Source organism: Penicillium psychrofluorescens (assembly GCF_964197705.1).
Source record: "Penicillium psychrofluorescens genome assembly, chromosome: 6".
Taxonomy (NCBI): domain Eukaryota; kingdom Fungi; phylum Ascomycota; class Eurotiomycetes; order Eurotiales; family Aspergillaceae; genus Penicillium; species Penicillium psychrofluorescens.
In genome coordinates, this window is record NC_133444.1 from 166,142 (window position 1) to 190,657 (window position 24,516).

The window sequence follows — 24,516 nt, forward strand, 5'->3', positions numbered from 1 at the left end:
TTTTGATTTGCCGCCATATACACCGTACAGACATTAATTATGTAGGACTTGGTAACTAAGTAGCACTGGAGTCGCGGTATATATAGATCAGTAAACCTCCACTCTACGATGTAACGTTGGTTGACGCTCATGAGGCCGTGAATACTGGATACCCACCCTTGACTCACTTTGATCTCTATTTTACGAGTCTCTTCTCCTATGGCAGCTTCCATTTCCCCCGTTTGTTGTGATATTTCCCAATTCGGATGGCACAACACGGGCGGTGAGGAAGAAAGATGATCCGAGTGGCCAATGCCGTTCACCGCCCGCCAACAAAGCGTCGCGTTTCACGCTGCGACAAGAACGCCGTCTCTTCTTCTACTCTCCCCTTTCGCCTCCTTTCGACTTCGAGAGCAAGCGGGAGCGACTGACGACTCCTCTCCCCAGCGCTCAGTTCATTTCTCTAGCCGTATTGTTCGTTTCTACGGTTAGATTTGGCCTTCAGGCCCATTCCCTTCACCCGCCACAGTTCCTTCAATACATCCTTCACCATGGATGATTCCATTATGGATGATTCCGTCTTTGAGGACGAGGGTGGCAGCTCCGACTTCGTCCCTGAGCCCGCGCCTGTGAGGGTTTCCACCTATTTACTGCGTGTTTTGTTACTGACAAGAGTTTGCTGCATAGAAGCCCAAGGCCAAGGCTGCTCCCAAGAAGGCCGCTGCAAAGCCAGCCGCAAAGAAGCAGACCACCCTCAAGACCAAGCCAGCTCCCAAGAAGAAAAAGGCTCAAGATAGCGAGGATGAAGTGTCCGACATCCAAACTTCCGATGACGATGCCGATTCCCTCCTCTCCCATACCCCTCCCAAGAAAGCTCAGACGGCTCCAGCGGCCAAGAAAGGCGGCGGATCGAAACCTCTGGCCGACGTGGAGAATGAGTCTTTCGGAGACGGTGCCGCCGATAGCAAGAATGCATCGGACAAGTACCAGAAGGTGAGCGATCCCGACAATCGTGGTAGAACTAGCAATTGACGGCGGGTTCTAGCTCACACAACTTGAACACATTATCAAACGTCCCGACTCCTACATTGGGTCCACTGAGCGCAGCAACCAGCAAATGTGGGTATTCAACTCCGAAACAGAGTCCATGGAGTACCGCGAAGTCTCGTACGTTCCTGGTTTGTACAAGATCTTCGACGAAATCGTGGTCAACGCTGCCGACAACAAACAAAATGACAGTAACATGAACGAAATGCGCGTGACCATCAACCGCGAGACGGGCGAAATCAGCGTGTTAAACAACGGCCGTGGTATCCCGATCGAGATTCACTCCAAGGAGAAGATCTACGTTCCCGAGCTGATTTTTGGTCACCTGCTCACCTCGTCCAACTACGACGATACTCAGCTGAAGGTGACCGGTGGTCGAAACGGGTTTGGTGCAAAGCTCTGTAACGTGTTCTCGACCGAGTTCACAATTGAGACGCAGGACTCGCGCCAAAAGAAGAAATACAAGCAGACGTGGACCGACAACATGTCCAAGATGGGCAAAGCGAAGATCACCGATGCTAAGGGTGACGACTACACCAAGGTCACCTTCAAGCCCGATTACGCTAAATTCGGCATGGAGGGCATAGACGATGACTTTGAGGCCCTTGTCAAGCGTCGTGTCTACGATCTGGCGGGTACGGCACGGGGAGTGAATGTCAAGTTGAACGGCACTCGTATTCCCATCCGCACCTTCAAGAAATACATGGAGATGTATACCAAGGCCATCCGCAAGGAGCGTGGTGATGAGGGTCCTGCGCCGAAGGACGAAATCCTCACCTGCAGCCCAGATCCACGGTGGGAGATTGGCTTTGCTGTCTCGGATGGTGCTTTCCAGCAGGTCTCCTTCGTCAACTCGATTGCCACGACCTCTGGTGGATCCCATGTCAATTACATTGCCGACCAGATTTGCAATCGGCTTGCGGACCAGGTCAAGAAGAAGAATAAGACTGGTGCCACGCTGAAGAGCGCTCAAATTCGAAACCACATCTTCATCTTTGTCAATTGTTTGATCGTCAATCCGGCTTTTGCCTCGCAGACCAAGGAACAGTTGACCACGAAGCCAAGTCAATTTGGCAGCAAATGTGTCCTTGAGGAAGACTTCTACAAGAAGGTCCTCAAGACGGAGGTCATGTCGAATATCCTGCATTTTGCGGAGAAGAAGGCCGATCAAATCCTGAAGAAGGGCGACACTGGTCGTCGCTCGCGGATGAGCAACCCCAAGCTTGTGGATGCCAACAAAGCCGGTACTAGGGAGGGTCATCACTGTACCCTGATCTTGACGGAAGGCGACTCCGCCAAGGGCTTGGCCATGGCCGGCAGAGCTGTCGTAGGTCCGGATCTGTTCGGTGTTTTTCCTCTGCGCGGAAAGCTGCTCAACGTCCGCGATGCCTCGTTTGACCAAATCTCTAAGAACCAGGAGATTCAAAACATCAAGAACTTCATCGGCCTGCAGCACAAGAAGGAGTACACCGAAACCAAGGGACTTCGATACGGCCACCTCATGATCATGACTGATCAGGATCATGACGGCAGTCACATCAAGGGGTTGCTCATCAATTTCCTCCAAGCACAATTCCCCAGCTTGCTCAAGATCCCCGAGTTCCTGATTGAGTTCATCACACCCATCATCAAGATCTGGAAGGGTGATCCCAAGAACCCGACCAAGTCGCGGTCCTTCTTCACAATGCCTGAATACGAGGCATGGCTTGAGACTCACAGGGATGAACGTGGGTGGGAACATAAATACTACAAGGGTCTGGGTACCAGCACCACCGATGATGCCCAGGTTTATTTCCGGGATCTTGACCGCCATCTCAAGGAGTTCCACACGATGCAGGAAAATGAACCGGAGCTCATTGAGCTCGCCTTCTCGAAAAAGAAGGCTGATGAACGAAAGGAGTGGCTTCGGCAGTTCAAGCCCGGCACCTACTTGGACCATTCGGTGTCGAAGATTAGCTACACCGATTTCATCAACAAGGAACTCATTCTTTTCAGTATGGCGGACAACCAACGTTCCATTCCATCGGTTGTCGACGGTCTTAAGCCTGGTCAGCGCAAGGTGCTGTATACCTGCTTCCGCCGCAATTTGAAGAAGGACATGAAAGTCGTGGAGTTAGCAGGTCACGTCTCCGGTATGACCGCTTATCAGCACGGCGATACCTCTCTCCAACAGACCATCGTTGGTCTGGCCCAGACCTTTGTCGGCTCAAACAATGTCAACTGCCTGGAACCCAGTGGAAATTTCGGAAGTCGACTACAAGGTGGCCAGGACTGTGCCTCTGCTCGTTACATTTACACGCGATTGTCTCCCTTCGCGCGTAAAATTTTCCACCAGGCCGACGAACCGCTGCTGACATACAACATCGACGATGGCAAGAAGATTGAACCTGAGATGTATCTTCCGGTTGTCCCGATGGTCTTGATTAACGGCGCCGACGGTATTGGCACTGGTTGGAGCTCTTCAATCCCGAACTACAGCCCCGAGGATGTGGTGAGCAACCTGAAGCGCTTGATGGATGGCGAGGAACCCACCCCAATGCAACCTTGGTTCCGCGGCTTCACGGGCGAAGTTGTCGCCGTCGGTGGAGACCGTTACAAGTTCAGTGGTATCATCAAGGAGACTGGTGACAAGGAGGTTGAGATCACCGAGCTCCCCATCCGAACCTGGACCCAGGATTTCAAGGACAAGCTGGAAGAGATCATCAAGGCCGAGAAGGTGCCCTCCTTCATCAAGGATTACAGAGACTACAACACCCACCACAAGGTTCACTTTGTGATCCAGCTTGATGAGAAGCACATGACCGCCGCGCTGTCGGATGGTCTGGAGGAGAAGTTCAAACTGTCCAAGACTATCGCGACGACCAATCTGGTTGCCTTCGATCCGGAAGGCCGAATCACCAAGTACGCCTCCGTCGATGACATCTTGAAGGAATTCTTCGCTCTTCGCCTGAAGTACTACGAGCGGCGTAAGCAGCATCAGCTGTCGGAGCTTCAAAAGGACCTAGACAAATTGAGCAACCAAGCGCGCTTTGTGCAGATGATCATCGATGGCAAACTCGTGATCTCCAAAAAGAAGAAGCCGGTCCTGGTTGCCGAGCTCAAAGAGAAGGGTTTCAAGCCCTTCCCCAAGGTGTCCGATGCCGCGAAGATGGGTGAGGATCTGCCGGTCGTAGAGGAAGAAGAAGACGAAGAAGCCGACCACGACACTGAAGTATTGTCGAGTTCCTATGACTATCTGCTGGGCATGCCCATCTGGTCGTTGACCCATGAACGGGTAGAGAAGCTGCGTCGCCAGATTGGTGACAAGGAGGTCGAGGTCGATGTCCTCATCAAGCTGACCAAGGAAGACATCTGGAAGCGCGATCTGGATGAATTCATCAACGAATGGCGCTTCCAGCTTGAGGATGAGGACCGCCGTCAGCGCAAGGCGGCTGGCTTGGGTCGCCGTGTGTCTGCCAAATTGGCCACGGGTGGCGGTCGCGGGGCAGCTTCGCGCAAGCGCAAGGCGAACGGAGACGACTCGGATGAGGACTTCGGGGCACCCAAGACCAAGAAGAAAGCAGCAGCCAAGAAAAAGGAGCAACCGACAAACAGCCTTATGAATTTCCTTAACAAATCGTCGACCAAATCTGCCCCCGCCGCGGTCGATGGTTCTGATGAAGATGATTTTGACTTTGACATGGAGGTGCTTCCTAAGAAGAGTCGTGGGGCCGCCAAACCGAAGCCCAAGGAAGAAGCTGTTGATATGGACATGGAAGAGGTGCCTACCAAACCAGCAGCGGATCCAATGGACTTGGATGATGCCGTTGAGGAGGCTCGTCCGAAGCCAGCTGCCAAACGAGGCGCCAAGCCCAAGCAGAAAGTCGAAGGCGACTCGGACGATGACTTCCTCGAGATTGCCAAGTCGGAGGCATCTAAGCCTGCTACCAGCCGTGCCCGCAAGCCTGCCAAGTATACCGCTCCTATTGACTCGGACAGCGAAAACGGCGATGACCTGCTTGCAGATGTCGGCCAGATGGTAAAGGGGATTGGCGGTGATTCCAACGCAGAATCGCGACAATTCTTCTCCGAGAAGTCCCGGCCCGGCAGCAGTGCCAGCCTGAAGCCCACCCCCAAAGCAGCAAAGAGTCAAGACTTGGATGATGACGACGACGAGACGGACTACAGCAAGCTCATTCCACAGAACTCTCCGCGCCGTTCGCTGCAGGTCAAGTCCAGAGATGTGACGACCATACCTGACGATGACGATGACGATGACGAAGAGGATGAGCCAGCCAAGCCAGCCTCTAAGGCTAAGGCTAAGGCTGCGCCCAAGTCCAAGGCCGCTGGCGCTGCACCGAAGGCGCGTGGTCGACCCAAGAAGGATGCCGCGCCTGCCAAACCAGCGGCTACGTCGGCCTCGTCGGGCTTGTCGGCAGCCGCCAAGGCTTACGCTTCCAAGCAGGCCAAGCCTGCAGCGGTCAAGAAGAATATCGTGGATGACTTTTCGGAGGACGACATCGACGCCATGGCCAACGACATCCTGGATTCCCCAGCTGGCAAACCCGATGTTGATGATGGCGATCATGACGAACCGCCGCCGCGACGTGCAGCCGCAAGCCGTCCGTCTCGCCGCACAGCCACGACAAAGAAGTCGTATACCGTCGCAGCTGAGAGCGACGATGATGATGATGCGTCGGCGGATGACTTTGATGACGACGAGAGCGAGTAGACGGTGACTGACTGGACCATGGGCGTTGAGGAGAGGGCGGGAATGCGCCGGTTTTATTTTTGCTCTACTCTGCCTTTTTTTATCTCTTTATTCATTAATTGTCTTTGTTGTCTTTTTTATGGTGATCAGACAGAGCCAGCCAATGTATGCAGCTTTAACTGGTTCAGTTTCTAGATAAATCCCTTCCAACCGTTCGTAGGCTAAGCCCTAACCTGGTAGAAAACCTAGGATCTGAGTGCATAGCGACAGAGGATAGATGACTCCATTTCAATTGAACCAGAGTAAAAAGCTTTGCACAAAGTCATGTCCCAAAAATGCATACCACTTAAATACATGCAACTAATTCAAACCGCGGAGTATCCCTGATCCAAACAACAGTTCTAGCCCTGATTCCCCATTCAACGCCGTCCGTCTATGCGCGATAAAACGAAAGTAACCGAAACACATCCGAAGGCGCCTCCCGTGTATGAACAAACCAAGGGAGCACAGTCAACCAACCCTTTAACCCCCTCCTATCTCAGAAAGCAGAGGTCGGCGCATTAAAGAGAAGCACGGCATCTCTTCCGAGATCCGATGGTGCTGTCGAAAGGCCGTGATCCAAAAAGAGAGCAATGAGCACCCTCTTTTCTCTCACCTTCGGCATCTGTATCACTAGCCATCGCCTCTTGCATGTGCAAGTGCAGTAGGGCATGAGCCGCCTTGACCTCTCGGGCAAAGGAAGTGGGAGCCACACAACCACTGGCTCGAGTGGTAACAGTGCGTACATCGGACTGATCTGTACAGGCCTTGCTGGTGGTGGCCTTGTCAACACTGGGGTTAAGATAGTCAGCGTCACCATCGTCATAGAGAGACCCACCTCCGTCTAGGGAAGTAAAATCCGAAGAGGCACTCTCGTCAGCATCCTCGGCAGAGGCACCTTTGATCTCCAGTGCCGTGTCAACGTCTGGAGACTGCCAGTCCGTCGGAGTGCGCGACACTTCCGAATACAGATTCGACCACGAGGCGTCTGTCTCTGACTCGTCCTCGCTGATAGCCGACGGCAGCATTTTCTGGTGCTTGCTCTGTAGCGACGCAAGAACCTCCATTGGCGAGATGTGCTGGGAACGAGGAACAAAGTCCGAGGTGCGTGGGATGTTGACTGGCGTGAAGGCGTTCCGGACAGGGCTGCCAGGGGAAACGCAGTATCGGTCTGAGACTTCAGAGGACGAGCCGTACTCGCTACTGATACTGCCCGCATACCGGCTATTTGTAGGCCTAGGCATGATGTGGCGACGGAGCATGCTCATTTCGGCACGAGCTGGATAGTGGCTTGGATGTTCGTCGCGCCGTATGTACGGGGTAACGGGTCGAGACTGGCTGGTTTCTGTGGATGGACGTGGTACACTCTGGAGCGCCAGCGAGCGATAGTAGTTGGCAATTTCCGTGGCTCTCTTCACGATAGCCTGGTCGATGATCATACGGCCAAACCGGCTACTGTCCTCTGGGGGTATGCACAGCGAAGGAAAATCTGAGCCGAAAAGTGGTGTCAGAGCATACCGGATTTTCCAGCAGAAGGTTGCCGAAATGGCTTTGGCTGCTTCGAACGGCATCCAGTATCCTAGACCAAAATTAATAAAATTGAAAACAGTACAAGGACAAAACCACTCACCTTGAGCTGCAAGCGCTCCGCCTGTGATGCTGTGGCAGATGTCTTTCAGACCGGGGTTGGAATTGATCATCTTGCCCGGAGTGGTCTGAATATCGGTGTTAGTGCAGTTAAGTACAGAAGCCGGGAAGAACTTGCCTTGGAATAGCCATTGCATTTGAACAAATGTGTCGTCCGGACGAGTCCGATGTTATAATCCCACATCACAGTCCACACCTTCTCCTCACCCGGCATCTGGAAGGTGTATTGAAATACTAGGGGATATGTTAGTTTAGAAAGGAGCAAAGACGTGGTATCGCGCACCTTCAAATGATTCTCTCCCAGTGAGCTGCTGAAAACTCTTCTTGTCACTGCTGTAGGGGATGTGTCGAGGAAATTCAGCGATGCTGCCCATGGTGGGATGAAGCTTGAACTCGCTCTGAATCCTCTCCAACTCAACATCACGTTCTTCACACGGGGGATAGCGAAGCTCGCCACGGATGCGACCACGGGTGAAGATGGGAGCATCTTTGGCAAGCTTCTGTCTCTTTTCCAGAGGTGGACTCGAAGAGACAGGACGCTGAGTCCTCGCCAGCAACGGCGCAGGAGGAGAAAACTGAGGAATTTCGGGAAGCGGATTCAGCAGAGACTTGATGGAAGCCATGGCTGGAATGTCCAAATGGGAAATGAATCCAAAACAGTGGGTGCAAAATGAACAGAGAGGGAAAGTTTAGTCTCTCTGAGAGGTGGAAAGAAGAGATCCCAAGTTCGGGGAAGGAAGAAGATTAATGTTTCTTCTCGGGGAGTGAGACACGGAAGGAAGGCTTTTCTAGAAGACCCAGTGTTCATGAAAGAGATTTAAAGCAGAGGGAGACAAAATCATGCAAGACAAGGGGTTGGTTGTGAAGGCACATCCCCCCAGTTTGATACCAACTCAGCTTTGTTCAGGAAATTGCTTCAGACGGTATACAGACCGTATTTGCTCCATATGTCTCTTTGTACAAGGCTACGCTGAATCGTCCTGGATATGCGGTGTCTTCGAGGGCCTAAGTCTGTAGGCTCAGCGGTGAACCCTAGGACACTCGGTGTCTAGCATGCTGGATATGGCCTCACCGGTACTTTGCCCAGGCATCACAAGGAGATGCAAGGCAGTTGACGTTGGACGAGGCCACATTGGGCTGTTTGTCTCTCCCCACATAGGTTCCTGATGCGGCCAACGAGCCGAGTCCTGGGGGAACAGCTTAAATGAGAATTGGACTCTGGACTGACCGCTATGCTGTGCGGAGGTTGTCATCGATGTCCGCTACTCATTCCCCTGAGCGAGAGGAAATGAGAGACTCTCAGGCCTCTGAGATTCGAGGCGTCACTTGTTTCACTCCATGGATGTAGTCACCCAAAACCTCCAAGATCTGTCCGTTTCAGGGCTCTCTGGAGGCATGTGGATATCCTATATCTTTGATCATCTCGTTGTCTCTTGGTGCCTCTAACCCCTTTAGACGTCAGTGCATGCAAACAGACTGCAGCAGTCGGCAGAAGATGGGCTTCTCAAAACTGACCAACATGAAAGCTCAGAGAAGTCTCAACGCTTGCTTCACAGTGTATTAAGAGACACCGTACTAGTTGTGCCCCCATCAGAGTAATTGCCTCCTCTTCTAACACGTGTTATCGGAGGTACTTCGATATATCCCTTGTCAAACGGCGGGCTCCGGTTTCCGAAGCACTGAGGGCAGTATGAGGGCCACCCATCACCCAATCAGAGCTTGAATTTCTCATTGTGGCTGAGAGTACGGACATCAAAGAGGTCTGAGACCGCGGCAAGGTGCAGGGCCACTTGTACTGGTAGGACGGAAGGCTGCATCCCCGCCTGTTAGGGAGACCATCTGAGTCGGCGGTGGGAGCCAGTCGCAATGGTCTGTATTCATTTAACGAAGATAAACTTTTTGGCTGGATCAAAAGATACTGAGAGGCAGCAGGGATTTTTGGGGAAGTAACCTAGTTTCTCCAACGGCCCGAGCAGCATGCCGTCATGAGAAGCCGTCTCGTACAAACCACGTAACTTGTCATTGTGGTACTCTGAGAGACAATGACGGGTATGATCTGATCGCTCTGCAACTGCAGACCTTAGTTCAAGTAAATTCCCAGTAAGATGCCTCTGGGGCCAGTCTCAGGGGCTGCAGATCAGAGACATGGACGCTTGCCTGGAGAGATCAAAGAATCTTCCATGCAGGCTTCTCTGCAGAGAACCGGCACGTTTATTGGAGATCCAGATCGCCCGTTTTGTCCTGTTTTGGGTTCAATGGGCGGTCTCTTCCACAGTAACACCCTGAATCCCTTTAGACCAGCCCATTCTGCAATCCCCATTGTACCCATTGACGGTCCCAATGCAGTCCGAATTGGGCTTCTAAACAGGCACAGGGGAGGATACCACCAATCGGCGTTCGGCCGGGACAGCGAGGTTGCATGCACAGCATAAACGGTGCAGATATCTCGGACACTATACAATCCGTCCGGGCTTCTATGTTTTCTGAAGCCAGCCCAGTCGCTCGTTCTGGAATCGTACGAGATAGCATTGGATTCGATCCGCAAAGATTCCCAACTTCAGCCGCGAGTCTGAGGCCGATAGGCATGAGTCTAGAAAAGAAGCCTGGTTTGGAATGTCTAAGACAGCGCGGTGATGATGGTAGGCTGCTGGATCGGGTCCAAAAGAGCGGTAAGTCCACTCCCAGTGCGTCCGCTGACATCAGTTGAGATGAAGGTCCCTAATTCTGGGCTTCTGGAAAGGGGGTAGAGAAGCGGAATGTCTCAATCGGGTTGCTGCTAAAGAGGCTCGTCTCGTGTCGGCGGTCTGGTGGGGTTTAAAAAACAGGGGATATTTTGCTTGGTGGATTTCTGAGGAGCAAGCCTATTGAAAGACGGCTTGTATGATGCAGTTCCGCGACGCGGTCCATGGGGCAACGAGAAACGGCTCATGGACGTATTGACAAGATAGCCTCTCAGACTCGAGCACCCAACGTATCTCGCAGTCTACATATGCAAGCCTGGGCCACGACTTCGTTAGCTATGCCAATTGACACCTCCGGATTCGAATATGCTGCTTTCGCACGCACATACCTTCCGCAGATCCCGAGGCCGTCCAGCAAAAGTCCAGCCAAGAAGCACAACAGCCAGCTCTGAATCGCTCAGCAGTCTCTGTGCAACGGGCCTTGAAGAATCCGGGGTAGCTTGGTGGTAGGGAGGGCGATGCTGAACAGGGCAAGTCTTCGACGACAACGAACAGAACCCGTCACAGGCCAGCCCGAATTGCGAGCGGCGATGGAGCGGGCTTTGTGGACCAGGATGAAACTCAACGGCGGGCTCGTACGGAGAAGGGAACTGAACGACCTAGGCGGATGGACCGAGGCCTCTTGCAGGGCCAGTAATTGAACAATTGCCCAAGTTGGTTGGGTCGAGCTATATCCCCGCACTTATGAGGGGATTTCAATGCCAGATGGGTAGACTAGTTAGTCCCCCAGATGAGTGACCCTCATACAAAGCACGAACAGCTTCCGTTGGGTGGGGTCTTTGCTCAGATGCTGGATGGTTAGTATCACCGAGAGAGTACCGGATTCGTGCCAGAAAATGATCCATTAGAGAAATATCAACCCGAAAAGATAGACAAGAGATAAAAGACAGAACAGACACATAAAGACGTCAAGAAGTGAAGGTCCAAAGGTAAAGGTAACACAAGAACTACAAGAGATATGAAGGGGGAAAAGGTTCATCGCTCCAGAACCCTGCACTTTTCATCATCGTACACGCGAATCCATCCACCATCAGGGCTTGCAAAGAAAATCCAGGTCCCCGAGAAGGCAAAAAATATGGACAACTCAAACAACAATCCAGCCAGTCATGCGGCATACCCGTTGAAAATTAACAACCAAAAGAGGAAACCGAACCCCTGGGCAGCCGTTGAATTTCTAACAGCTCAGTAAAGAGCGTTCCACCATTAGAGCTGTATTTGAAGAGCTGCTTTACACAGCCAAAAGAGGCTCGCGCTCTGTGGCCGCCGGCTGCTCCACCGCCTGCGCGATAGGCTCGGCCGAGGGCGCTTCAGGAAAGTCCTGCTTGTTGATCAGGGGCTCCGAGGCGGGCTCCGAGATGGGTTCAGGCACCTTCACGGGGGCCGGAGCAGCCTTGGTCATCTCAGGGGAGGCAGTCTTGTGGTGGCCGATGTATTCCTGGGCCTTGGAGCTGTAGTCTCCGACATACTGCTTCATCAAGCCGGTAGCGTGCGAGGTGTGCTCGCCGGCGAGATCCTTCAGCTGGTTGGTCTGGGAACTGATGATGGACTGGGCATTGCTAATCTGTTCGTCAATAATTTCGCGGTTGCTGATGTAGACAAGAGGAGCAAAGTAGGCGACATTGAGGGCAATCAAAGCCAATCCCCAGAGCGGAACGAAACGGATGAGCCAGTACCCAGTGAAGGCCGCAACAAAAGCCTGTAGCCTGTCAGAATCTTTCTATCACTCGTGACAACCAAATGAAACATACCGCAATCGTGTGGATGACATTCTCGGCGAACAAAATGCGCTGGAACTCAATCAAGAAGAAGTCTCCGAGCTGCTCGATGTCCTCCAGCACGGCCTCCACAGTTTCCTTGGGAATAGTGTAGTATCGGCGGGGACGGAACGAACTGGCGATGCCTTGCTTCAGAACGAGTTGGCCGGTAAGCTCGACGGCGGCAGTCACTACACAGAATCGTTAATCGGACATCCCTTCGGAAAGTGGTCACGCGACCAACTCACATCCCAATGACATGTACAGGAACTTGAAGGCCCAACGGAGGAGGGGTAGGTAGCGGGCGGCAAAGATGAAGCCGACAATGCTGGCGTAGGACACGGCGGTCGCGCGAGGTTGCTCCCACTATCCGCAGCGATTTCGTTAGCAGGGGGCTCCTCAGATCTGAAGGCACGGAGTCAACTTACGCTCAGGAGGCTGTACAGCAGAGAATGGTAGTCTGAAAAAAAAGAGGTATTAATAACGACAACTCCTCCGGTCAAGCCAATTTGTGTGTGCGAAAACATACGAGTCAAGGGTTGCCCGGCAGCGGTGGTGGTCGAAGGGGTCACCCGCGAGTTCTTCAAGTCGCGCAGCTCGTCGGTCGTCCGGGAGGCTTCGTTCTTGAGGTTGTCGACAACAGGGCCTATTGACAAGAAGAGAAAAAAGTCAGATTATTGCTGGCTGGACAACCCCCCGCGCCTGGAGGTAGTGCATTACCCTTGGTCACCGTATCACGGATGCCTGAGCGACGGAGAAGAGTTCAGGGGGTCAGTCTGGGGAACACGGAGGTTTCGAGAAGACAACATGAGGGAATATCACTACGGGTGTCATGTCAGCAACCCTGCATTTGACGGTCGTGAATGGATTCGGACTGCTGTGCTCCATACCTTACTGCCCGTGTTCGGGTAGCTCACATCGCTCGAGTCAGCCATGGCGAAAATGATTTGTGTTTGTATCTGGGTTTGGAGAAGATCGGAGAAGAAAAAGAATCGAGGGAACTGATGGAAGTGGAGGGAGATGATTGTGTGGAGAGGGATCGAAGGAAGAAAAACCGGGTTGTTGTGGTTTTTGGGGTGATGCAATCCAAGTCACATGTCAACGATAGTTAGGGCAAGCAATGATTGGTTTTCTTGAGACAGAGATAAGAAGGGGTGATTCTGATTTTCCGAGGATGAAGAGTTGGTCACTTCAGCTACTCTGTTACGGATTATTATTCTTAGTAGGAGGTACTGCTCTAGGGCAGCTATAATACTATGAGCGGTCGGAGTAACCGGGAAGGAGGGACCAAAATGTGTGCATGCTAGGCCAACAGTGGCCGAATTGCAGCTCTCAACGATCACTGGACAGTAGAAACGGTTGTCTAGGTAGGTTTCGTAGCTCAAATGTCGGTGATTCGAGCCCACTCAAATCGTCATGGACTGCCGCTCGAGCTTGTGGTCTCACGTGATCGCGCGTTTCCTCGTTGGGTTGTCTGTTTTGATCCTCGACCATCCACTTCATTCCGCCCACACCTGGCGACACAACCACCCATCCACTCACCCCGACGCGCCCAACGCTGCACCGATGGTGGTCGACTTACATTAACCACCTGTCGCCCCTTTGACTATACGCCGACTCTCGCTCCCTTCACCACTGAACCTCATTGTCGGCGACCCGCGCGTTGTTTACATCATGGCCGCCGCCGGTACGCGGGCGCAGAAGCCCGTTGGCTCTGCAGCATGGATCGCAGCAGAGAAGGAGAACATGATGGAGCTGGTGGACCAAGAGATTGAGGAGGTGGAATATCCCGTCCGCCATGAGATGGAATGGCTAAATGAGCACATGGCCGAGATCTTCTCCAAGGGCCAAGTGTGAGTTGTACCTAACATAATCGGCAACCTTGGCATGCTGACCCTGTCCATAGCAACCTCACGGATGTGTTCAAGACACCAGGAAAGATGAGGGGGAAGACTCCTCGAACGGCTCGGAAGCGGATTCCAGAAGAGAATCGATTGGTGAGTGTCGTGTTGCTTGTTGTGCAATGCGGTCAGTTAACAGAATCATGTCAGCCCCTGAGTGAGATCTTTTCCTCCGCTCATAAGCAACTGGAGAACAGAGTCAGCCCGAGCCCGTTCATTCATCGGGTTGTCTCCAAGCCCGCAACCATGATGGCTTCGAGTGTTCCTCGCAAGGACGTGCCGGAGAATACATCACAGCCTGACTACCCCAACCTCAGTCAGAATCTGAACTCTTTCCCGAAATATAACACGGACTCTGGCTACCATGGGATGGTGGAAGATGACGAGATGGTCCTGCCGAACGTGCAGCCCGAGTCTCAGACGTCTACCCAACCGGTTGAAGAAGCTATAGAGCCACCCACCCAGGAAAGAGACATGTCGGTTGGCCCGCAGCCGACCGAAGACTCCTTCCATTCTGCCCAGGAGAATGTTCGGTCTCGTGGGGAGACTGTTGAACCTATAAATGTCGACCCGACACCCACACAACAGAAAACACGTTCGCCGGAGCCAAGGGATCCAGATCTAGATTCGAACGCGACCCCAACACTCAAAACATATTCCAAGTCGAAGGTCAATGCGGTTTTGGAAAATCAGCAACAACAGTCCCCGGTTCAGAAAAACTCGAAGCAGAAAGAAGCTAAGATGGTATCTTCGCCAGAAAATCCTTCGGCGATGCAGTCCGTGGCAACGCCTGGAATTCAGCAACAGGACGATCAAGTGGAAGAAGACGGTGATGCAAACGATGACACTGTCCTTGACAACCTTGACGATATTGGCTCTCCGTCTGATGGTTCTACGCCCGAGCGACCTCTGGTTCGGAAGAGCAGTTTAACGTTCGCTTCTCTGCCGGCGCGTGAGCCTCTCGGCAAAAGCTTGGTCGGTCCGCGTATTTCTCGCACTAGCCATGTAGATCTCGCGAAACTGAACACTGCCGGACCGTCCGGCTATTTTGGCAGACAGACAGGAGGCCACAGGATGACCCAAGCTGCGACTGAAGATAATGTCTCTTCAGGGCACATGGAGATCGAAGATGAAAAGGAGGCCGAAGGAGATGATGACACGGTCAAGGTCAGCCAGCTCCACAACAAGAAGTCGACCCAGACCCTACATGAAAGGATCAGTATGTTGGGCAAGCTCCAACCCTCGCGGTCCAAGAAGTCGATCTCAGCCATGCCAGGAATTTCGGGGGGTCAAGTTTCTTATCCAGATCTACCGGCCAGCAAAGCAGAGGCAAAGTCGGAGTCTTCGAGCCAGAAGGCTCATGAAACTCCGGCCCCAGAACCAGTGGCAGATGAAGAGGACGACTGGATTAAGCCCTTAAGCTCACCGCAACGTCCAGGTATTACGAAGAGCAAAACCACCGATGTCATGGAAAAGCTCTTCGATGTCGAGAAGCAACAATTAACCGGTCAGAAGGCTGGCGTCCCCAGCAACACAGAAGCAAACCGTCCGAAATCGGCAACTTCGATCTTTTCATCTCCGCGACAAGCTGGTAATCTGCAAAGCACATCGGCTGAGACATCCACCACTCCCGGAGGTTCTCCCAGGCGCTTTGATGGGCCTTTGAGTGCTTCGAAGATGAGACTACAATCCATCATGAAATCAGCAAAAGGACTATTTACCAGCACAGGTGCTGTCTCAAGTTCGGCAAGGTTTGAAAGCTCGTCGCCCTTGCAAACTCGATCTCAGCTCCAGGAAAGACCCGGTACCGACGTTGGTGGCGTGGATGAACACGAGTCCCAAGCGCCCCATGCTTCTAGCCCATCTCGGCAAGAGGGCCGTCGGACGCGGGGCTCGATTGAGAAAGCAGAAAAACAGCGGCAGAAGGAACTGGAGGAGCGTCAACTGGAAGAGGCGCGTCAAGAAAAGGCTCGGGAACGAGAGAAGCAGCGGGTAATTCAACTCAAGGCCGTTCAAGACAAGTCTTCAATTGAACCGGAAGATCGGACAGCTCCAATTACTGGCAAGGCACAGGTACAGCGCCAGCAGTCACGCGAGCCTGAATCAGTGCACGAGGTGGCGTCTAAATCCGTTTCCCAACCGAAGAATGAGCGGCGTCCTGTTAGGCCAACTCGTGAAGCTGTACAAAAGCCCAAGCCGCAGCCAGTGTCTATCCGTGTGGGAAGCACGCTGTCCCGAATGCCCTTACCTTCTGTTTCTTCCGGTGTTCAAGACTCGAACCCTCCGGCACCTGCCCCGGCTCCTGCTCAGAAACAGGCAACTCTGAAGAAAAAGGGCAGTAATTCGTCTCTTCACACGGTCTCGTCGACGGGCAGCTTCAAGAGCTCTGTATCGAGTCAAACCCAAGCGCAACGGAAAGCTCAGCTTGCCAATGAGCGAAAGAAGGAACAGGATGAGCGTCGCAAGGAGGAACAAAAGCGTGAGCAAGAACGTAAACGAACTGCTCAACAACAGCAGGAAGAGGCTCGTCGGCAGGAGATGCGAAGCCGTGCTGAAGCTGAACGAGAGCGTCGGGAACGTTCTGCTCAGGAGGACCCGCAGAAAGCCGCCCACATGCAGGCGATTGAAAAGCGGCGGCAAGAGAACGCTCGCAAACACGAGCGACAAGGCAGCCAGCAATCTGTCAACGAGGTAAGATCCCTTCGGTTATTTTTACATCATCTTATTAATGTGTCTTAGGGTCCAATGCTTCAACATGAGAAGGCAGGGCAGCAGACCTCGCAGCGGAATGATATGGGAGCCAATAGACCTCCCTCTCGGTTGGGTTATGGTCGAGCAATCAATCCCCCAGTACCGAATCCCGCCAAGCCACCGAAGAGAGTGATGGATGAGGAGACGAATCACCGACCCGCGGTTTCCAAGCCCAGCAACGCCCATTCTACCAGTGATGCCAAGCGAAGGAAGACGGATGATGAAAATAACACCATGCAACCAGTGCGGGCTCCAATGGCTCCGCCGATTCGCAAAGAACCCGGAAAGCCATCTTTCTACGGTCATGGGCAGGCATCCATGGCTCATCCCTCTGGTTCTTCGGTCTTCAAAAATGCTCAGCCACAGCGACCCGCTCATCCAATGGACATGGCGAAAATCACCAGCGGCAAGATCCCATTCGCTGACCCGAATCATGCGCCGCCCCCGGCTGCGTATAAGCCGTCGGCAGCTGGTTCGCAGCGCGCTCCTCCCGCCAAACCATCGCCCAAATACCCCAACAGCGATAGTGTTCATCTACCGGAGATTGCCACAGACAGTGAAGACGAGGACGACTCGGATTCGGAGATGTTCCCCGTGCCACAATGGGCGCAGGCCAAGGAACTGGAAGGTCTCCTGCGGCAGCAGGACGGTATGGAAGTCGACTCGATCTTCGGACCAATTGCGCCGTTCTCGCTGGAAGAAACATTCAAGGCGGACAAGAAGATCAAGAAATACCGCGACCGCACCAGCAGTGCGAATTGGTCGGGCCCGGATGGGCTCACCCAGGATGAAATCCGGAGAGACCGTGCCGACAGGCAACGACTCCGGCTCAACGGGGGCTGGTCCTTCAACACCTGAGTTTGAGGCCAAGACATATTGGAAGTTGATTGACGTATCTTTCTTGGAGGTATGTTTGTGATTGAACAGCTGTGGTAGTTTGCGGAGTGGTTTGGCGCTTGATATTTTGCTTGACCAGGCGTTTTGTGTGGGTTTCTGGTGTGTTCTATCTCTACGCGACTTTCTGGAGTTATGGTTGTTTTAGACTACAATTGCATATGGCATCCGTGGATGCATATAGTCCTTATCTCGTGGATTTACATGGATTCGTAGGAGTGTATTCACGACTGAAAGGTCTGTTAGGGTTAGCCTTCATCGCTCTCGGCTATAGGACCCCACCCGGTATTTTTCTGTCATCCGCATCATTGGTCTAGTGGTAGAATTCGTCGTTGCCATCGACGAGGCCCGTGTTCGATTCACGGATGATGCACTATCTTTTTGTTTTTGGATTTTCGATCGTATTCTTGGATGAAATTATTTTTATTATGGTTATTTTAAACAATAGAATATATTCTGTCGGTTTTGATTATGTTGTGATTTGTGTACTCCTCGTTGGATATATATCTTCACGACTGGTTGTCGCATGGGTTTGCCGCCTGCTTTACACACAGGACTCTGCGTAATAGGGGAACAGGTAGAAATGGTATTCAATCCAACGAAGTGCTCAAATCAGGGCACAAGCCATTTAGATTCCAGCCCCGAGGAGAAATAGCTGCCATAGGCCCATTGAAAGCCCAGTGGAACAGCCCGAAATGAAGATAAAAACGCAACCAGATACGATGTCACAATATTCGAGGTTATATGTACGTCGGCGAGCACTCCATATAGAAGATGACCCCCGATGGAAATATAAAAAAAATAAACAATAGAAAGCCCACAAAAATCCTATTCTCACTCCGAATCCATCCTGGCAGCGCCGCTCTGTGTGCAATATGGTACAAGAATAAACTGCCCACCACCACTGCGAAGGCAAATGCATCACTCCGCATCTGGCTCAATGTCGCTTCCACCATGGAACTCCTCGTCCATTGCGTCCGGGTTGAGGTTCGCAGCGTCGGGAGCAGCACCCAGCTTGTTCTCATCCTCATGAGAGATAGTGCGCCAGCCCGATGGGTGGGAGGGGTCCTTTTTGTATTCGGACATGGGGAACTAAGAAGGCGCATGTCAGGCGATGCTACTAAAACGAAAATTGGACGGGACTTACGTAGTGATCGTTCTTCTTCATGGTAATCACCCACGGAACATTGTCGAAGGTCACAGCGCGGAGCCGGAAATAGGTGTTGTCTGGGATCTTGCGCACTTCCCGGATAAAGGTATCTAAGTTGGGAGTGGGAACACCATTGACTGCGGTGAGGAAGTTGGTGGGTGCGAGGCCATAATGGTAAGATGGAGAACCGCGGCTCTGGTAAAGATTAGTACTATTCTGGCTGACAATCGCGACACAGATCTTACCCTTGCGCTCACATAGATCTCGCTGTGCAACTTGGAAATCTGCTGTCGTACAGCATGGTGCGGCTTCTGTAGAATGGCACCGCAGAAAACAACGGCCTGGTCGGTTTCGAGATCTTCAGTGGGTACCGTCGGGACCTTGATACGCATCTCATGGCCGCCCCGGACAATCAATGCATCCAAAACTTCTTTTTCATACATCACATCCAGCTCTGAGACCCGGGTAATAAGCTGGCCATCCAGTGTAAGGATGATATCGGCCTCCTGGAAATTTTCGGCATCGGTTGTAAAGTTTGCGGGTGGGCAGTCCACTTTGCGCACCATAAAGAGCTGATGACGAGAAGGATTGGCCTGAGCCACCTTCTCGATCCATTCTTCCGAGACGCCCATAATACGCGCCTGGCTCATCTGTACGACGTAACTCTCCATGTTCAGGATCCGCAGCTTTGGAGTGATGCCCTGCTGGATCTTGGATGTCACAGGAAAAAGTGATGGGGTAGAAAACCCGAGGTGGTACTCGACATCCTTGTGCGAGTTGGGGGTCCGTTCGCCGAGGTAATTCAACCACAAAGCCTGCACCACGCCATCCTCGCCAATCAAGACACCATTGGTACATTGTCCGCTGAGCCCTGTGTCTACAGTGATGGCATCGAGGTTGATGGCTCGATACCGAGGGGCAGATGCATTGGCGGGAATCGACACGGTGGTGATATCGGTGACGGCAGTCTTCGCCACGACGATACGAAAGTTCTGGTTGAACCCAACGAAGATGGTATCCTGGCCCTGTTTGATGTACTCGGTGCTGAGCTTGGCACTCTGCACAGGTGCATCGACGAGGCTAGGGTCATATTGGATGATAGTGTAGTTTTGGAGGGGGTGTAGGAAGATCACTTTAGCGTCTAAGATGACCGAGTCAGCGACAGTGATGTTGATGTCACACAGATCGTAGGGAACAATGGCTCTGGAGACAACCACCAGGCCCTTTTCGGCGTCGATCACCAGCCCGAACCCTGTCTTCTTGGCCTGGGGGTATCCATCCAATTTCAGTGGCATAGTGCATGACACACGCACGAAGCTGCGGACAATTTCCGCTGCTGCTGGTTGGCTGACCCCATCCAGCTGAATGAATTCTGCCTTTCTTGGAACGGGTTCTTCCGCAGCAATGGGATCAGCGAGGTCTGAGAAGTCCCATAGTCCAGTCTCGTCATTGCGGACCGCCAGACGCATCTTTTGATGCCAATGTCGATCGACATAGATGATGCTTGTTCCTTTCGTGTGGAGATCCCGGATCTGACGGTATGAGATGACCACCCGAGCGCGGTCAGGAATAGTCTTCATCACTTCCACAAATTCGTCCAGATTGCGAGTGCGCCGCTTGTCGACCGAATCAATGATCCACCCTGAAAACGTGTTCTCGAGCTTGAAGGAGCCCGCCGCCTCGCAAACGTAGACCCCCTTGGTGGCAATGGCATACAACCGTGACTGCTGGTACGACAGGTCGTGGAATGTGCCACCAGCAACGGTCACAAAACGATCTGGGGTAATGGCATGGAGATCGCCCACTTGACACTCGACTTCGAGGTCTTCGCCTCCTCGCTGAACTAGTAGCTTCACCGTTCCGCCGATACTCGAGTCGAGAATGTCGTCGAGGCGAACGAATTGCGTCAGCAGCTCTCCATTCACCTGCAGAAGCACGTCTCCCTCTTGTAGTTTCCCATCTGCTGGGCCCTCGGGCAAGATGATCTCCGCGGCGAGCATGTTGGTTTCCGTGGGGGAAGCTTTACGAACGGCCGCCTCCCATTCGGGCGTCAGACCGAGGCGGCGACACTCATCGAACGGCTTGAGCAGCCACTGGGTTTGGATCGTGCCGCGAGAGACCGATCGACCCTGGCGAATGCATTCCAGCGCACGCAGTGGACGGTTCAACGGCAGGAAATAATCAGTCGCTGCCCCGTCAGCCCGACCACCAGCTTGCAGAGCTATCGCATGGCCGTCAATATTGACCACAGGACTGCCGGAGCTACCGCCACTGGCAGCAGCAGCAGCCTGGATGTAGTTTGTGTTGAAATCGCTGTACCCTTCGCCATACTCTGGTGCATTGCGATCCAACCGACTGATCACACCCGATAGAATGCTCAGCTTTTCACCCGCATCGTTACCCACCACACGGATCTCCACACCGACCCGAGCTGCATCGGGCTGGAGTTTGAGCTCCGTGAGCTTCATGTAGCGAATGGCAGCCGGGTCGAACTTGAGGATTCCAAAATCGTGCACGGGATCGCGGTACACGGGACGAACGTCGCACTGCCAAACCCAACGCGGGGACCAAGTCAATTACCAGCCCAGCAGCCCAGATGGTCACGCGTAACTCACCTCTTCATGGTTATCGAAGATACAGTAGCCCCAGAATGGACCGGCGCAGACGACGTGGCGGTTGGTCAAGATATAGCCGCGCTCGGCATCGACCACGAACCCCGTGGCCTGGCTGCTCATGGAGAGGTCGGTATCGAAGGAACAGGTCTGACAGAAGTGAATGGACACGACGCTCTTCACGACCGTCTCAATCGTCGCTTGCCATTCAGGCGAATCTGTCTGCGCGGGCCCCACGGCCAACATGCGCCCTGCATCTTCCTCATCCTCCACATCATAGACCGTTCCATTCGCGGGGGTAGCGTCCGAGGGCGTCAGGATGGAGCCTTCGGGCTTTAAATGTTTCGCTGGACGCTCCGTAGCGCCGGCGATGGTGCTACGCTTGCGCTTGGCGCCAAAGTCGGCATCCATCGTCCGGAGCGAGGCTGTCGGGCGATGTTGGGGAGGAGAAAGAGGGAGACGGAGGAGGAAGGGCGTCGGACGTAGCGATCGAGCAGGAAGCGACGAGAAGGAACAGGAAAAGGACAAGGACGCGAGGGAAGGAGCGACCCGGCGCAGACAAGAAGACATACAAAAGTGAGCTAAGAGTGAGCTGCGGCGGGAAGGCGCTGATTGGTTCACCGCCTTGGCTCAGGTGTTTGGGTCAACTGATCGATTTTCTTTGGTTACTACATGGAGGCCCTAGTACATCCTCCGCATTTCTAGACTACTGGGTAAGGTCCCTTGGAGGTCACCCGGGCCACCATCACAGAGATCAACTGGCGTGAGTGGGAGCGGGCCCGGGAACGGGAAGGCGGCCCTTCACGCGACCTCGCTGGATCGACTGGTCTGGGCAGATCGGGGCCCGCGTGACGGCGCGCTTCTCCGGGGTTGCCTTGAGGGGCGAATCCGGGAACTATTGATCGATATGGATCGTTATTTCTGATATGCGGGAGATCCTCCCAATATCTCCAGCCCGCCTCAGACGACGGACTCCGACATCAATGAAGGACTGGGCCCGCCGTTGCCTTGCATGCCGGGTGGTGTGAGCTTGGCTTGCGGAGTGCCCTCCGAGACTTTGCCTCCCCGGGGGAACAGTTCGTTCAGTTTGCCGTACAGCTCGTGCACCACGGGCAGGTTGGGTGGCGGCGTCATGATGGCGGGAGCTTGAGGTGCTACGCCGCCCGATTTCTTTGCGCGGTCGGCAATGGTCGCCAGGTAGGCCAGGTTGGCCTGCAGCCGGCGCATACACTCGATGTATTCCTGACTCGGTTTCTGCGCGGCGGCCTTTGGCGCATCCGCCAACTGCTCGGAAGTGTCCTGGTTGGGGTTGTTGGACGCCGCCCCGGCCTTGCCCGCGGCTTGAAGATTCACCACCTCCTGCAGCAACGTAGAGTTGATATCGAGAAGGGTCGTGACGCGTGCTTTCTCTCGGGCCTGAGCTTGCGCCTGCGCCGGGGACATGGGCTGAGGTGCGGTTTGCGGGGAGGAAGTCTGTGGTTGAGGTTTTTGTTGGTTGGGAAGCATGTTGTTGGCTGAGAGCGAAGCCATGTTTTGCGAAAAGGTCTGCGCCACGGTGGACGGTGTGTTGGCCATGGTACCTTGTGGCTGCGGGAATTGGTTCATGTTTGCGGCCACCGGCGGCTGCGAGAAGGGTGCAGAGAAGTTCTCAAGGGGTGCTGTCGCCATAATTATTAGCGGTCAACGTCGGATACATTCTCCAACCGACGTGCTGTGCGTCTGAAGGTGGCTGGCTATAAATATGCGCGGCTCCCCAATCCCTTGACGTCTGAGCGACATGCGGGGGGGAGGGGGTTCGACAAAGAGGTCGAAAGGGGGGATGATCACGTACCGGGCGATTGTTGGAACCCGGAGGGCATCATAACTCCACCGGGACTGGGCTGCATGGGCATTGCGCCAAAGGAATGCGGTTGTTGTTGAGGTGTGTTGGGCTGATATTGGGGGATGGAGTTCGGGTAGAAAGGCATCTGCTGGTTCTGCGGGAAACCCGTTGGGTATCCGGCATTGGGATCCATCGCGCAATAAGGTAGGGCCAAGGGGGCCGGCAGTCTCGATTGTCACCCGTAATCTCGTCTCCCTTGACGATCCTTCAATGGCGATAATCCCCCCAAGATTAAAAAAAAATAGAATTAATGAGACCACCCACTGCTGCTTCCTCTCGAGTCTCGAAACGGCCGTTGGTGTGTTTGGATTACGTACACCGCACAGACAAGGGAAATGCGAAGGGGCTTGCTTCCTCGCGGGAATCCAGGGATGGCAGTTGGGATTTAGAAGCAACAGAAGCCAAAGCCCCAAGATGATTGGTGGCGGGAGTAGGATCGACCTTCTGATCGGTTATCGAAGGTGGTTGAGGGTAGTGGTGGTGGCCCGATTTCAGAGTGATCAGCCGTGTGGGCGGGCGGGCTAATGCAGCGATGTCCCTTTGGGCGGGTGGAGACCCTGGAGGGATGCTAGCGGGGGGATTTAATCTGACCGGCGCACAGAAGAAGTGGATGTGCAATCGGTTGCAACGCAGACGGTCGCTCGAGAACAGCAGTGGAAGCAGAACTGGCGGGTGGAAAAGAAAGAAGAGACGGAGAGAGAGGACGTCACGGGATGAGCGTCACAGCGGAGTAAGATACCGATTGACAGCAGTCTGACACGGTATTATACCGTATGGCATGACACCCATTGTCTTGGACAGCCGCACGTGACAGCTGTCCAATGATGCCTGAGGCACCAGAGCGAAAGTGTCACATTCCAGACGCAAGTTGGCAGCATGGCAGGGGGATGACGTGTGGTGGCAGACGCAGAGCTTCGAGTCCATCCATTCGGGCTGCAATCTTCTCCTCTCATCCGATTATTTGACTGCTGTGGGCCGAGATAACAATCAAACACATCCACTCTGTCCTACTGTTGACAGGTTCCATTTACGTCAAGGGTCCAGAAAAACGATCGCCGCTGGGTAAGAATCCGAGAGGTCGGAAGCCTTTGGTTTTGGATGCTATCTCGTCAGCGGAACTTTTATCCACCGCTGACAATGAGGTCAATCAGTCACCCTTGAACTCACGGCCGTTGTACAGCAGCATGATCGACAAGCCCTAAAGCCAAATCTCTAGAATGTGTCACAGACGCTCCGCGGAAGTGTGCTGGATTGACCCGGGTTTTGATCGGCCCTTTCCGTGATCTGCCAAAGGGGCATCAAATGACAAGAGACATGCGAGGAGACAAACCAGTAAATGGTTCGGTGGCTGGGTTGACGAAAGGCTCCGGAAGAGGCCTGTCTGTACCCACACCCGTGCATCGTGGCAGAACGGGCGTCATGCAGCACG

At 53.5% G+C, this 24,516-nt stretch overlaps 6 protein-coding genes and 1 non-coding gene across 7 annotated transcripts; 3 read left to right on the forward strand and 4 right to left on the reverse strand.

Moving 5' to 3' along the window:
* Positions 1–530: 530 nt before the first annotated feature.
* PFLUO_LOCUS8570 (DNA topoisomerase 2) lies at positions 531–5,737 on the forward strand (the record flags this gene model as incomplete). Its single annotated transcript, XM_073786317.1, has 3 exons — positions 531–608; positions 667–972; positions 1,025–5,737. The coding sequence occupies 3 exons, from the start codon at positions 531–533 to the stop codon at positions 5,735–5,737; spliced, it is 5,097 nt and encodes a 1,698-aa protein (XP_073642585.1).
* A 517-nt stretch (positions 5,738–6,254) lies between these two features.
* Positions 6,255–8,025, reverse strand: PFLUO_LOCUS8571 (uncharacterized protein; the record flags this gene model as incomplete). The annotated part of the gene is made up of 5 exons (XM_073786318.1): positions 6,255–6,316; positions 6,372–7,334; positions 7,386–7,470; positions 7,563–7,636; positions 7,686–8,025. The coding sequence occupies 5 exons, from the start codon at positions 8,023–8,025 to the stop codon at positions 6,255–6,257; spliced, it is 1,524 nt and encodes a 507-aa protein (XP_073642586.1).
* A 3,346-nt stretch (positions 8,026–11,371) lies between these two features.
* PFLUO_LOCUS8572 (uncharacterized protein) lies at positions 11,372–12,832 on the reverse strand (the record flags this gene model as incomplete). The annotated part of the gene is made up of 7 exons (XM_073786319.1): positions 11,372–11,839; positions 11,892–12,088; positions 12,146–12,263; positions 12,326–12,357; positions 12,427–12,543; positions 12,618–12,641; positions 12,793–12,832. The coding sequence occupies 7 exons, from the start codon at positions 12,830–12,832 to the stop codon at positions 11,372–11,374; spliced, it is 996 nt and encodes a 331-aa protein (XP_073642587.1).
* A 739-nt stretch (positions 12,833–13,571) lies between these two features.
* PFLUO_LOCUS8573 (uncharacterized protein) lies at positions 13,572–17,407 on the forward strand (the record flags this gene model as incomplete). Its single annotated transcript, XM_073786320.1, has 4 exons — positions 13,572–13,750; positions 13,804–13,894; positions 13,949–16,489; positions 16,538–17,407. The coding sequence occupies 4 exons, from the start codon at positions 13,572–13,574 to the stop codon at positions 17,405–17,407; spliced, it is 3,681 nt and encodes a 1,226-aa protein (XP_073642588.1).
* A 338-nt stretch (positions 17,408–17,745) lies between these two features.
* PFLUO_LOCUS8574 lies at positions 17,746–17,816 on the forward strand. Its single transcript has one exon. It is a non-coding gene; the product is annotated as a tRNA-Gly (tRNA).
* Positions 17,817–18,364: 548 nt separating this feature from the next.
* On the reverse strand, positions 18,365–21,616 carry PFLUO_LOCUS8575 (uncharacterized protein; the record flags this gene model as incomplete). The annotated part of the gene is made up of 4 exons (XM_073786322.1): positions 18,365–18,535; positions 18,591–18,788; positions 18,839–21,139; positions 21,209–21,616. 4 exons carry the CDS (start codon positions 21,614–21,616, stop codon positions 18,365–18,367), a joined length of 3,078 nt encoding a protein of 1,025 aa, XP_073642589.1.
* A 549-nt stretch (positions 21,617–22,165) lies between these two features.
* PFLUO_LOCUS8576 (uncharacterized protein) lies at positions 22,166–23,220 on the reverse strand (the record flags this gene model as incomplete). The annotated part of the gene is made up of 2 exons (XM_073786323.1): positions 22,166–22,863; positions 23,037–23,220. 2 exons carry the CDS (start codon positions 23,218–23,220, stop codon positions 22,166–22,168), a joined length of 882 nt encoding a protein of 293 aa, XP_073642590.1.
* Between the last annotated feature and the right edge of the window lie 1,296 nt (positions 23,221–24,516).